The sequence below is a fragment of the Tursiops truncatus genome, chromosome 1, assembly GCF_011762595.2.
Source record: "Tursiops truncatus isolate mTurTru1 chromosome 1, mTurTru1.mat.Y, whole genome shotgun sequence".
Taxonomy (NCBI): domain Eukaryota; kingdom Metazoa; phylum Chordata; class Mammalia; order Artiodactyla; family Delphinidae; genus Tursiops; species Tursiops truncatus.
This window is the reverse complement of record NC_047034.1, coordinates 169,543,373-169,557,850: the sequence shown is the minus strand read 5'-3', so window position 1 is coordinate 169,557,850 and position 14,478 is coordinate 169,543,373. Positions and strand designations below refer to the sequence as shown.

Below are 14,478 nucleotides of genomic sequence, written 5' to 3'. Positions count from 1 at the left end.
GAGCCCGCGTGTCGCAACTACTGAAGCCCACGCGCCTAGAGCCCATGCTCCGCAACAAGAGAAGCCACCGCAGTGAGAAGACTGCACCGCAAAGAAGAGTAGCCCCCGCTCGCTGCAACTAGAGGAAGCCTGTGTGCAGCAACAAAGACACAAAACAGCCAAAAATAAATTAATTAATTAAAAAAAAAACAACGTATATATGTGTGTACACACACAAAGACACACATACACTTCCCTTTTGTTCATAGCCAAGGTGCCTATTTGCTTTAAGCCTTTCTGGGCTAAAACTGTCATGACCATAACAAGGGATAAAAAGGGATGGGGTGGTGCCTCTGCCTGGGGTTGGAGCAGACCCAGGGGTTCACCCTCAGGCCACCTTGTAGGGAAGCACCGCAGACTTCCATTCAGCCGTGAGTCCTGGTCAAGATCCCCAACTGTCACCAAAGAATGTCACTCTCACTCTTGAACAGACTGGCAGCAGTAGGGGTGCCATTTCTTAACTGTCAAGCCAGACTAGATGCCTCCCAGCGACTTGCTAGGAAAGGCAGGCTGTCTTCTCGCTGTCCCATTATCCAGCAAAATCCCCGCGGAGAGAAAGACTTAAGGAGAATGCAGGAGGGACACGCAGACCAGCTACTGCTCTGGCCGGGGCTCTGAGAGGCCTGCCAGGGCCAGAGAGGCAAGAGGGATGAGTGGAGAGGGCTGGGCTGGGGACTGGAGCCGCTAGAGGGTCACCCCACATGCGGGCTCACAGGAAGGCCACTTGTGTGGCCACATCTTCCTTCTCTCAAGAGAAACCAGACATTTGAATTTGTACATGAAATCGCCCCATGTTTAGGTTTTGGAAACAAAGCTACCAGCTATCGATTTGCAGCCTGAGCTCTGGATGGAAAGCCCACCCCAGCAGTGGCCATGGGGCCTGCAGGGCGACCTCTGGGCATCCTCAGGCACTGGGCTTTGGTGACATCCTCAGCCCACACGACAGTGTGTGAGAAGCAGCCCCACGAAACATCCGTGCATGACGTGTGACTCTTGCGGGGATCTGTCACGTCACTGTGTCCTTCTGACACTTTCAGGAGGAATTTCCCTCTGGGCCCAGCAGCAGAAATGGCTGTGCTTCTCCAACCACACAGTGGGGGATTTATTTCAGGAACACTCTGACTAGGGCAAATGATGTGTTCTCCTCTCCACTGGAGACCAGGAGGCCTAAAGGCAAGTCTGTGGCCATCTCCAGCAAGTGCCTAGGGCCTCAGGATTTTGTGACCAGCAGGTCACAGCAAGAATATTATCTTGCTGCCATATACTAATTAACACTCTGCTTTGAAATCCCCTTTAGACAAAGTCAGGGTGTGAATGAATTCACTTGAATCAAAATCAAGGGGATATGGTTCTGGGGAAACTGCATCCATCATCCCTGTTCCGTATCTAACTGTGCCACCCCAGGAGGGTCACTGATTGTCTCTGAGCTTCTCCCCTGATCTGCAAAATGGGCAGCTAACCTCCTGCTCTTCCAGCCTCCAAGGGGGTTGGCAGGGACTGAGGGAGGAGCTTGTGCAGAGGGGACAGGGTCTCAACAGATGTGTCTGTGGTTGGAGTCTGGGCTCCAACAGGAGGGCTTCTAGGAGGAGGTGACACCTGGCCGCGCCCTGGGTGCTTACCTTGGCTGAGCTCATTGTCAGCTAGACCACTGGTTCCCAAATACAGACCAGGACTTTGGTGACTGTCTTTCTTTGGAAGGATTATCTTTTTTTTTTTTTTTAAGTATAGTTGATTTACAATATTGTGTTAGTTTCAGGTGTACAGCAAAGTGATTCAGTTATACATTTTTTTTTCAGGTTATTTTCCATTACAGGCTATTACAAGGTATCGAATATTGTTCCCTGTGTTAGACAGTGAATCCTTGCTGCTTATCTACTGTATATATAGTAGTGTGTACCTGTTGACGGAAGGATTCTCTTTGATTCTGACATTCTACCCTTGCTTCCTACTCCCTAGGCTGGTGAGCGGGTCAACTTTTCCAAAGCGATGGCAAAGCTGGGGACAGCTGCTGTTTTTAACTTCTTGGCAGGTGCAATGTTGGCACCTTTTACGAGAGTCCCCTAAGACTGCCTTTGGAAGTTTTATACCGGTGCACGGAATTCAAAATCTTGCAGGGACTCTAAGTCCTTTTGGAGGCAGAGACCCCATGTTGCATGCTCATGTGCTGCCCGAGAGAGACCCCAGATTCAGGGGAGAGGCTGAGCCCTGCCCGCCCACTGGACTTACAGACACCTGGTACCGCACGTCCGAAGTCCACACCTCCTCGTCCCCCACCACGCACGGGATGGCTTCCGTCCGGCCCTTCAGCTCCTTCAAGGCCTGGGGAGAGGAGGAGAGGTCAGATGAGCACTTCCTTCGCCTCTACTCCCCGCCTAAAACACCGATGCAGAGTCTGCCAAGGCAGATGCCCAGGAAGGAATGGAAATGAGGAGGGGGCTGGGCGGGGTCTGTGGTCAGAGACGCTGTGATTGCTCCCCAGGGGCGGGGGCAGACTCGGCTCCCACACTGTCACTTCCTGTCCTGCAGGAAGGTAAGGCCAGTGTTGCCAGGTCTTCCCATTAGAGAAAAGATTTAAAAACCCGTGTCTGAAATCTCACAATTTTAGAACACTGGCAATTAACGGGAGCTTTTTTTTTTTTGGCCACACCTTGCGGCTTTGCGGCTTGTGGGATCTTAGCTCCCCGACCAGGGACTGAACACACGCCCTCATCAGTGAAGGCGCAGAGTCCTAACCACTGGACTGCCAGGGAATTCCCGGGAAAATGTGTTTAAGCATAAAATATCTGTGGACTTATGACCCCTGACCTGGCACCCCAAAGCGACCCAGGTTGCCACCCTGCGGCTCCTAGGTCCCCCACCCCCCTCCAGATGCACAGCTCTCCCCGGATTCCCAGTTTCCTCCCGTGGCTGGGAGCAGAGGCAGGAGGGCGCGGGTGGCTGTCGGCACGGAGAGGTATCATGGGGGCTGCTGAAGGCCGTCTCTGCCCCAGGCCCTACACCACTGGGAGCCCCCCACCCTCCCATTACCTTCTGCAGTGCCTCTCGCTCAGGGCTGCCCTGCGTGAATGCCAAGACGGGCTCATTGGCCACCTTCAGGGAGGAGACGTGCTTCCAACACAGCCTGGGGAGCGAGGGTGGGGGACAGAGGTGGACAGGTCAGCAGCGGCCACCACCAGCCCCAGCCCTTCTGTCTCTGACAGGGGGTCCTAGGTTGGCCCAGCATCTTGAAATCCAGGGCAACTATAGAACTGGGGGACAAGAACCAGCCTTGGGATCCAAAACCCAAGTTCAAGTCCAGATCCTGTCACTTTGTGTCCTCGGGCATGTGACCTGCCTCCTCTGAGCCTATTTCTCCACCTATCAAGTGAGAATCATCATAGAAACGCACACGGTTGCCTGAAGTTTTTTTTGTTTTCTTTTCTTTTTTGTTTTGTTTCCCGGCCGCACTGCCCATCACGTGGGATCTTAGTTCTGCGACCCGGGGTTGAACCTGTGCCCCCTGCAATGGAAGCGCAGAGTCCTAACCACTGGACCGCCAGAGAAGTCCCTGGTTGCCTGAAGTTTAAGTTCATAGGTGCAAAACCATGCCTTAGCGTTTTGCACATAGAGAAGTCTTATTCTCCCTGTATTTCCCCACAATGCAGACTTTCTTCCAAACAGACCCGAGTTACTTCTTTCTCTCAGCAGGAAAGTCAGAGCATTCCAGAGCTCGGTCTCATCAGAATGTGAAACAGCTGAGACTCCCTTGGCACAAAGAGCTGAGCTCCGGGTGGGCAAGAAGCGCCAAGAGGTGGGCCGTGAACTTGGAGGAGTACTCTGAGCTCGGTTCACAGACACAGGGAGAGCTGCTGTTGGGGTATGGGCTCTGATTCCTGGGCACTGAGCTCCAAGAACTTGTTCTGCAGACGCCATTCAACCTTAACCTGTATGACCTCACTGATTAGTGCCCAGCAGTGGCCTCCACCCCTAATGTGTCTGCAGGTCCCAGGGTGGGAGGACAGGTGGGTAAGAATCAGTCATTCCACTCACGGAGGTAGAGAACAGACTTGTGGTTGCCAAGGGGGGAGGGGGTTGAGGGAGGGATGCAGTGGGAGGTTGGGAGTAGATGTGAGCTACCGTACGGATATACGGATAAACAATAGCAAGGTCCTACTGTAGAGCACAGGGAACTATATTCAATATCCCGTGATAAACCATAATGGAAAAGAATATTTAAGAAAAGAAAGTATATATATGTATAACTGAATCACTTTGCTGTACAGCAGAAATTAACACAACGCTCTAAATCAACAATACTTCAATTAAAAAATTTTTTTGTTCATGAAGAATTATTGTTCACAAGTGGTCCCAAATAAGCCACACAGTATTCTATTGTCTTAATACTGGTGAAAATGGTATATAAACAAATAACATACACTTAAATGAAAAGAGTTGTACGTACAGCCTTAAAATTTTTCAAAAACAAAACAAAAGAGTCAGGCATTCCAGAGCTGGAGGAACCCCAGTGGTGGGACTTCCCCTCCAGGCCTCAGTTTCCCCATCTGTAAATGAGGACAACAGTGAGGACAAAGGCCACCTAGGGCACAGGGGGCACATGAGATTTGATAACACCATCGTGGCATCCCAAGGGCCTCGCCAGTGGCACGGTGATAGAAATCGGGTAATTTTGATCCTATAAGTAAGACTAGATCAAGATCAAGAGAAACCTGGATTTGAATCCAGAAAAACCCAGATCTATCTCCCCTGGTGTCAACACCCCACGGGCAGCACCCGTGGGTGGACGAGTCGGATAACTGGTCGCCGAGGTAGGGAGGACACACACCTGGGGGACCATAGGACCTCCAGAGATGAAGGTGTTGGAAAGAACCTGTCATAGGATTTGGGTTATAGAGGGGTAATTTGGGGAGGGTTAAGGAAGCTGGGGCTGGCTCTGGATCAGGAAGCTCGGCAATTCTACAGTGGGGTGAAAGAGTAGCAGTTCCTCACTTGGCGAGGGGGGGATGCCTGGTACTTTGGGGGTGGCATGGTGACCTCTGGGCTTAGACAAAACTATAGAGGGCCTGTTCTGTCCACTTCATCATGGCCTCCGGTGACCTTGTCTGAGGCTGGGTTTCTGCGAGGTTGTTTATGCCCAAGAGATCCAAACACAACGGCTACGAGTACTGGGCACTTTTTTTTCTTACTCACTGAGACCGGGTCTGGGGGCTCAAAGACCCAGCCTGGGAGGCCAGGAGGAAGGACACAAAACCAGGGGCCGTGAGGGCAGATCCTTCATTGATTCTACAAGGTTACTACTGGGCACCTGCTCCGTCTCTGGAGACAACAGCGGTGACCAAGACAGCAAGGCCTGTGGTTGCATGCAGCTGACCTCCAGTGGGGGACGCGGGTAAGAAAGGAACACAGCGGTGACCAAGGGGACAGGAAAATGAGGAACGGGAAGGGCAGGGCTGCTTCAGCGGGGGTGGTCAGGGAGGGCCTCTCGGAGGAGACGACCTCTGTCAGAGACCTGAAGAAGGTCTGAAAAGAGCTGGAAAGAGCGTTCCAGACAGAGGGACAAGCAAGGGAAAAGGCCCAGAACAGGGAGCATGAGTCAGGAAGAGCAGAAAGGGGCCTGTGCGGCAGAAGGGGAGGGAACAGACTGGGGGGGTGGGTGGCGGGGCCGGGCGCCCAGGAGGGCAAACTGAGCCTTGGGGCTTTCTCCTGCCCCTCCCTCCAGGTCCACCCCAGCCCTACCCACCACACCCAAAGAAGCCAGCAAGCCTCAGGCCCCACCCTTCCCCAAACAGAGGAAGAAATGTGAGGCTCCTTCGCCCTCTGTGGAGCTGTGTGACCTTCAGCTGGATTCCTCGGTATAACACGGAGACACCCATCTCCTGGGGTTATTCTGGAGATCTGAAGAAATAATAATGCAAAGCTACACGTGTGCCCAAAACCTGAAAATCCACACGGCCCCCTTCCACCTACTGCGGTGGGGAAGAATGCAGAGGCCAGAAAATGTCAGCGGCCACAGGTCTCAACAGCCCGGCAGGAAAGGGGAGGGTGGCGTCTACTCCTCCACCCCCCACCACCTGGAAGGTTCCAGATGCCTCTCTCTGGGCCTCAGTAGCAGCGCACCACCACAAAGCAGTGAATCAGATATCACCTGGTCCTCTTCAAGCCAGGAGAGAGCCGCTGCGTGCTGGGCTGGGAGCCAGAAGCGGGGCCACCCAAGCCCCCTCTTGACCCCAAGTCCTGGCGGGTGTGAAAAGCAAAGGCTCTGGAAACAGACAGAGCCCGGATGGACCCCCACACCTGCTCGAGACCTCAGCACATTATTACAAACTCCGCAGGCCTCTGTTTCCTCACCTGAAGAATGGGTGACACCATGTTCCGCACAGGGTCACTGTAAGGATGACAAGCCTTGCCTCTCCTCACCCTTCCTGCTCTTAGGTTTTCCTAAGAAACTGTAAAGGTCTTCCAGAATGTTTACTCCACCAGGCCAGGCTTTCAAAGGCAAAATGGTTCCCAGACACCCCCCGAGGATCAGGGGCTGGCCTGGGGGCTCAGCAAACACTGCTGGAATAAACGTAGCCCCGTGTCCCACCAGGGCAGAAGTTCAAAAGGTAGCAGCTACCAGCCCTCCTCTCCCTGTTCCCTCCCAAGCAACGTCAGAACCAGAAATCCTACAGGTCTCCCCCGACCTTCCCCAGGGCAGAGGTCCACTGTGACCTCAGGATCACATGCCCCCGTGGCTTTCTCTCTGCCTGGAAAGTCTCCAGGCCCCGGCCCCACTGTCCATCAGTCTGAACGTAGCTTAGGGAACAGAGACTAGTTCAAAGATCAGCCTGAGTCAACTAGAGCCAAAAATAATCCAAGGATGCCTGACAAACTTTTTTTTTTTTTTGGCTCATGTGCCCTTTGGGATAACATGAGCACCCTTCCACTGGCTCAGGGAAAGGCAGCGTGAACCACTTGCAGGACTTGGGGCCTCTACAAGGATCTGCGAGGCCCTTCTAGGCAGGACTGTATTCCCATTCAGTCAGTCAGCACAGATCTATCCCCCATGGCAAGGATGCAGAGATAGCTCAGATGAGGTCAAACAGCTCACCCAAACCATGTGTTCATCACACCTGGCAGGTGCCTGGCTCTGGGACACAGAGGTGAATCCAATCCAACCTTTTTAGGGCAGCTCTCAGCCCTCCCGCTTCAGGAAAGAAGCATACGGCAGAGTCTGAATTTGACTCAGTTTCCCCTAACAACCCGGGGTGCCCCTTCTGCTCACCTGAGGACTTCACGGCCTGGGCCTGAGACCCCAGCTGCCCCTCCTCACCCTCGGCAGGTACCAGGATCTGAGCTAAAAAGGCTGCAACACCAAAACGTAGGCTGCAACACCAAAACATAGCCTGCAGTGGGTGAAATTTAGAGCCTGCAAGCTCTGAAATTTACAAAGGGGAAAACTGAGGGGGCTGCTGCCAGGGGCTGAGCTCCCAGGCCACCCCTCGGCCTCCACCTTGGTCCAAGGCACCATCAGCTTTTGCCTGGACAACTACAACAGTCATTCCGGCTCCACTGACTCCAAGCTCCTCTCAAAACTGCTGGAATAAACTTAGTCCTGCATCCCACCCAGGGCAGAAGGTCAAAAGGTAGCAGCTACTGGTTTTCATAGTCTTAACATGAAAACATGATCAACGCAGAGAGATGGAGGGTAAGTGCTCGGCTCATAACTTAGTGGCTTCCCATTTTCTTCTACAATAAAGAATCAGAATCCTGGGACTTCCCTGGCGGTCCCGTGGTTAGGACCCCGCGCTTCCACTGCAGGGGGCACAGGTTCAATCCCTAGTCCGGGAACTAAGATCCCGCATGCCACGTGGCACGGCCAAAAAAAGAAAAGAATCAGAATCCTTACTGAGGCCTCCAGACTCATTTCCCATCACCCCCCACCCCCTCCCACCTCATCTGCTGCAATCCTGCCACCCTGGTCTCCCCACTCCACCCCACCCCCATCTCCCTCTGCAGGGGATACCAGCCTCACCCTGCCTGGATGGGACCCCTATCAGATCATCTCACAGGTGACAACCCTCATTACAGAGCTCTGATTGTCTGTGCTCCCACACTGCCCAGACCACAGTAAGCATATGAAAAATACCTTTAAAACAATTAACACACAAGTGGACACCAGGCCCCCAGGACGGACGGGACTCCCAGGCAATGTTCTTTTGCTGGATGCAGGTCCCCAGCGGCTGGGGTCAGGGCAGCCAAGGCCAAGGAGAGGAATAGAAAGGAAATTGCCTTTGCTCCATTCAGCTTCCAGGCTGTTATCTGGGACCTGATAAGACCAATTCTCCTTATCACTGAGATAAGGCACCAGTGATGGAGGTGAGCTGAGAGAAAGTACAGAGCCCAGGGCAGGGCCAGAAGGGAGGGGCCTGAAGCCCAGGCTGAGGAAAACTTCAAAGAACTTTTCTGAAGCATTTACGGCATGCCTCTGGCATAGTGCTAAGTGATGAGCGCATTGAATCCACCCTACAAATATATTACCCTGCAAACTCTTATTACACCTATTGTACAGGGAGGACGCTGAGGTTCAGAGATTAAGGGCTCATGGTCACAGCTGGTGGAGTGACGGTGCAGGATCGGAAGCCAGGTTCCCTCACTTAGGAGACACGCTTTGGCAGAGCATGGGGAGCATCTCAGACACCTCTGGCCTGCTGATGGGACAGGTTCATCCTCCTAACCGCCCAGCTGGCACCTCCTCTCTTCCCATTGGAGCAAAGAGGCCACCCTGAGATGGGGAGGGAAGCTCAGGGCTTTCACTGCATAACAATGCCCGCTAGTGGGGGAAGGGATCAAAATAATGCTTGAAGCAACACATTACATGTTCTAGGTGCTGGCCACTCTTCAAAGTGGTTTTCGCATATGAATTCGTTTATTCTCCAAGACCATTCCACTATTATCTTTCTTTTCCACGCGGGAACAAGAGGCAGCACAGAGAGGTCGAGCAACCTGCCCAGGGCCACACAGCTGCTAAGAGGTAGAGCCAGGATCCACCCCGGGCTGTCCTGTGGGCCATTCCAACAGCAACTGTTCGGCACCTGCTGTGCGCCGAACCAGGTGCTGGGCACCGGAAGCCAAGTTCCCCAGGGTCCGTGTGCTGGTGCCGACTGCTGCCTGAGTGGGGATTTTGACACCTTTAGAAGCAAGTAGTATGATCATTGTAGGTTCTACTTATTCTTTTACTCAACTTATTCACAGAGCGCACAGAGTCCCAGGCCCCCACCAAGCCACTTGTCACGTCATCTCTAACCCTTGTGCTCCATGCCTGTTAATAGGATTATTCCCATTTTACAGACAGGGCATTGAAGGGCCAAAGGAGAGCTGCCTTGGCACGGCCACAAAGTGCTGGGTGAGCATGCGCTCACCAGGGGAGGACATTCCAGGCAAGAGGCACTGCCCTGGCCACCGCTTGGAGGAGTGAAAGGGCAGAGTCTGTCCAGGGAATGGTGGGAGGTACCAGGCCCCCGCCCTGCACAGCCTCTGCCCATCCCAGGGGCGGGCAGGCTGGGACAAGCACTGGGGGGTTTTGAAATGGGGAAAATTAGACAGGCTGGTGGGCTGAGAGGGGTCCAAAGTTACCAGGATTTCTGCAGGGGAATTCCAGCCCGCAAGCCCCCTGACACTGGGGGGGTGCTGAACTGGAGTCACCTCTGGACCCCGGCACCCAGCGAGGTCTGATACAAGAGTATGTAAGGGACAAAAATTAACATTTATTGTAAGCTTCCTATGAGCCCGGGTTAGTTCTTTTTTTTTTTTGCAGTACGCAGGCCTCTCGCTGTTGTGGCCTCTCCCGTTGCAGAGCACAGCCTCCGGAAGTGCAGGCTCAGCGGCCGTGGCTCACGGGCCCAGCCGCTCCGTGGCATGTGGGATCTTCCCGGACCGGGGCACGAACCTGTGTCCCCTGCATCGGCAGGCGGACTCTCTCAACCACTGCGCCACCAGGGAAGTCCCCCGGGTTAGTTCTTTTATTTATTAAATTTATATATAAATGTGCATCTTGGCTGTTTCCAAAGAGAATTTGCAGAGGACACCCATGAAAAAGTTAATGAAATAGAGAAAAGGGCAGGCAGGTCAGGGCCAAAGGAGACAAAAGGCAATCAATTGGGAGGTCTGGTGTTTACCAGCTTAAGGCCTTGGACAAGTTTTCCTTAACTTCCACAGGCCTCAGCCGTTTAATCCGTGAAGTGGGGATAGTAACACCCACATCATAGGTTGCTGAGGAGCTAAGTAACATCATCCACGTAAAAGGTAAATGGTAGCCCGTAGTGACCATTCCTGGGCCATCCGTAAAGGCCAGGTGTTTGTCATGATTGTCTCCCAGACTGGTTGTGATAAATCTCTGTTGGCAAGTAAGGAATCACGTGATCGTTCTTTCATTCACCAAACGTTTGCTGAGGGTTACCAGGTGGCAGTCACAGTTCTAGGCCCTGGGGACATATAATAAGGTAGAGAAGTCTCAAGTGAAAAAGCAAGCTACAAAAATGGATTTGCAGGGGAGCCCATTTTTATGTTATTTTTCTAAAGCATATATACTCCTGGAATATTAAAAGGCTAGTAATCAAAGTGACAGCAGTGGTTACCTCTGTGTGGTGAGCTGCCAGGCAATTTTTTGTAACCCTTTTTTGCTTTATCTGTACTTTGTACAATGGACACCTACTAATTCAATAAAAAGAAAATGTACAATCAAGAGTATGTTTAAAAATTGGTTGAGATTCCTGGCACTCCAGGCAGAAAGGGAAACACTAGAGAACAGCACCCATCCCAGTTCCCCAAGAGATGGTTTTTCTCAGCTTCATGTACAGGACACTGAGAGATACCACTAAACATGTCCTGAAGCTGTCTCTCCGTACATGCAGACACGGCATGCCACAGGAGTGTTCTAAGTATCTGTCGACTAAATAAACAAGTGACCAAACACCGAAACTGTTCTTCTAGAACCATGGCTCTCAACTAGGAGTGATTTTGCCCCCCAGGTGACAGCTGGCAATGTCTGGAGACATTATTTTGTTGTCACGACTGGGGGATGCCCTGGCATCTGGTGGGTGGAGGCCAGAGACGCTGCTAAACACCCTGCAATGCATAGGGCAGCTCCCACAGCAAAGCATTATCAGACTCAAATGTTAATACTGCCGAGGTGGGAAACCCGGTCTGGGGCAGCGGGCCAGCTGCTGTATCTGAAGAAGTAACCTGAACTGGCAGATCTGGTTGCAAAACGCTTTCTCGGATTGCAAAATGCTTTTTCTCCGCTCAGGAGGCTTTGTAATTAAGAGCATGAGTCTGGAGTCAGACTGACTGCGATTTTAGTCTCACATTTGTCTGAACAGGCAGATAAGTTTCCCATCTGTAAAATGGTAATAATACAGGGCTTATCTGCACAATCAGGCCTATGGTACTTGATTGCTTGATAGCTATTGCTGTTATGAGCTTTTTTTTTTTTTTTTTTTTCAGAATAGGGATTTCTTTCTACCAGATATTAGAGGGGTTTTTGTGTTTTTTTAATGTTTAAGGCTTTCTTCCCCATTACACTGAAAACTCTTGGAAGGCTCCCATCCACGTGTAAATCCCCTGGGTACACCCCCCCACCCCCCCCACCCCCCGCCGGCCCGCAGCGTTTAGCAAAGCACGTGCACACGGCAGGTACTCAGTAAACAGGTAAATCTATGTGGCTTCCATCTAGGGTCTGAGAGGGATGGTCTCAGAGTGCAGGGAGAGGCCTGCAAACAGGACCACGCTGAGGGTGTAGTGAGCATGGCCCCCGTCCTCAGTTTGGAAAAAGAGCCCTTCCTGGCCATGTCCTCTTCCCTGTCCCACTCCCCCATAGAGAATACACAGCAGCGCTGGGACTCATCCATGCCCAGGGCACCCCTGCACCATCCCTTAGGACACTGATTAACTCAGAAAGGGCATAGCTCAGCAGGCGAGACGTAACTGGTGAGTCCTAGAGGTCAGGCAAACACTGGGGGCAGGGGCTGCCTAGCTCTGAAAGGGAGATGGACAGAAACACGGGTCCATAGGGGTGCAGCCTCACCAGACTGTGAGCCCCTCTGGGGAAGGATCTGTGTGCTACCTACCTTCTCCACCAAGCCCAGAGGCAGAAAGGGGCTCTGAGAACATTTGTCGCTGAGTGGGCAAGGGTCCAGGAACCCAACTCCACAGTGCGGGGGTTTGCAAATCTGGGTTTGCAGGGCAGCTCCGCTCTGAAACTGCACCTTGGTGTCTTCATCTGTAATTTGGAATAACAGCTACCCCCGGGAGAAGTTTAAATAAGCGTGATAATGATGGTCATGATTAATAGTAACTGGGCACTGCCTATGTGCCAGGCACTGTTCAACGCACTTTACATGTAGCAACTTATTTATTAATCATCACAATAAGGCACATACCCCAAGTGCGTAGCACAGGTTTGGCACGTTCTACGCACTCCGTAAGTATTATTATTCCACCTATCAGAAGAAAGGGGTCCTTTTCTCTGCCCAACACAACTTTTAAAAAGGGGAAGGAGAAAAGAGAGAAATAGAAATGCCGGTAGACAGAAGAGAGGGAAGACCCAGGGAGGGTCCTGAATGTGAGACCGAGGGTGGGGAGGTGAGAAGCGGGGTGTGCTAAAAATAGAGGTGCCCTGGGAGGAAGGCACTGCACTCCGGCGGTGGGCAAATTTCGAAGATCCAGCATCAGGAGAAGGAGAAGTGATTAAGCGGCTAATTTCTAAGCGTGGGAGCCAACAGGGCACCGAGGCACCCCCACCCCGCAGCAGGATTCGGGAAGGGGGTCCCCCTAGCTGAAGGAAGAACTTTGGGAGACGAGGGTATAGCAATGGGAGGAAGGCCTGCGTGGGGGTCGGGCGGCATCAGAGGAAGTGACCCCCGGCGGAGGGGAGCCCCTAGGAAACCCGGCGAGGGTCTGGCAGGGAGGGAGTCCGGCTCGGGGGCGAGGGAGCGCCCAACGACTCCCGGGACCCCGGGGCAGCAGGCGCCGCGAGGGGCCTCCCCAGGCCTGGTACTCACTCACCCGGCAGCCCTCCACGGGCGAGTCAGCAGGGCGCGGCGGAGCGCGGGCGGCGACAGCAGCAGCATCTTGAGCTTTCGGCACTGCTGTTTGCTGGACCGTTCGCCCCCAGAGCGGCTCTACTGCGCTGCCCCGCCCTGAGCGTACCACTTCGGCTGGCGGGGGGAACACGTCACCCCATCCGTCCTCCAAGCCAGGCTCAACCGAAACGCCTCTGTATTTACCTTCTGCTAATAAAATAATTACCTTTTTATGGCATGATAAAGGACGTTATGTGACATAGGGCAAAATTGCCCGAAAGAGAAGCCTTGAAATGTACACACTTCCCCCTCCTCTCTTTATGGTATGACCCAGTCGCCCTCCAAAGGGGGCCGAGGGCAAAAGGGAGTGAGCTCCATCGACCAATCAGAATGACACATGGAAGCTCCTGGACCAATCAGAGGGGCGGTCATGTAGCATTCTCCTTAGGCCGGGATAGAGGGGCTGAAGCAGCCAATAAGAGAGCGGGAATAGGGCACGTGTGAGGCGGCGCGGAAGGACAGCGGGTCTGCCAGTCAGGGACAGCTAGAGTCCCAGCCCTACTACTCTCGCTGTCTTTGGCCAGTGGCTGCTAGACTATTCGACCGTGCAGGGCTGCATAGCGGCCAGCCCCCCACCTCAACTCGGGGGCTGCAGCCCCTGGAATGAGCCTGCTGCCCCTGGCTCTAGCCTCCTGGTTGGGACTCAGCCGCCCTCCACCTCCCGGCCTGGCGCGGGGCCACCCAGCTTCCTGAGGCCTAGCGCTTAGATAAATCAGCCTGCTTCTTTGCAGATTACGATCAATAAAAGATAAAACCGGAGCCAGTCTATGCTCAGGCTTTCCTTCAAAGCCTATGGACGCGGAACCAGTTGCTCCTGTGCTTTATTTTTGCGCCCCGCACCAAAATTTGAATTTTCGGGGAAGTTTTCTGCCTGATGAACACGTGAACGTTATTTAAAACTCGGTTTCTGAAGTCTTCCAGAGGATGGAATCTTAGGGACCCATTCGATTCCTAAAGTACTGTTACAGCTTTTCTAACGCTCCCTTCTAATATATCTGTTTATATTTCCTCTAGCAGCGTGTACCGAGAACTTGCTTAGGAGTCAGAGTTCAGTTGCTGATCATGGTTTCTCCCTATGACAAGGGCGAAATACGTAATTTTTCCTGGGCTTCAGTTTCCAAGCCTGTAAAGTGGGGATAATAATACCCACCTTAGAACGCCCTCATTATTTCATGCTACTCCTTTCTCCAGGAGGGCACACTCTTTAAGGCACTTTGGAGAATTTAAACAGAATGGGGAGTGGGAAAGGAAACTACAGTCGTCTCTCGGTCTTGGTGGGGCCTTGGTTCCAGGAGCCCCCGCAGATACCAAATTCACGATG

The 14,478-nt window shown here is 52.8% G+C and overlaps 1 protein-coding gene across 2 annotated transcripts in view; it reads right to left on the bottom strand.

The window, feature by feature from the left end:
- Positions 1-13,229, bottom strand: part of ALDH4A1 (aldehyde dehydrogenase 4 family member A1) — a 32,471-nt gene extending 19,242 nt beyond the window's left edge. Inside the window, exons 1-4 of one of the 2 annotated variants that reach the window (XM_073795146.1) lie at positions 13,081-13,160; positions 12,144-12,314; positions 3,067-3,160; positions 2,266-2,358 (exon numbers count right to left, since the gene is read on the bottom strand). In XM_073795146.1, coding sequence (XP_073651247.1) covers positions 2,266-2,358; positions 3,067-3,160; positions 12,144-12,314; positions 13,081-13,145 — 423 coding nt within the window. In that variant the 5' untranslated portion in view covers positions 13,146-13,160. Of the gene's footprint in view, positions 1-2,265; positions 2,359-3,066; positions 3,161-12,143; positions 12,315-13,080 lie in introns of both variants that reach the window. The other variant, XM_033842338.2, reaches the window with a different exon arrangement.
- Between the last annotated feature and the right edge of the window lie 1,249 nt (positions 13,230-14,478).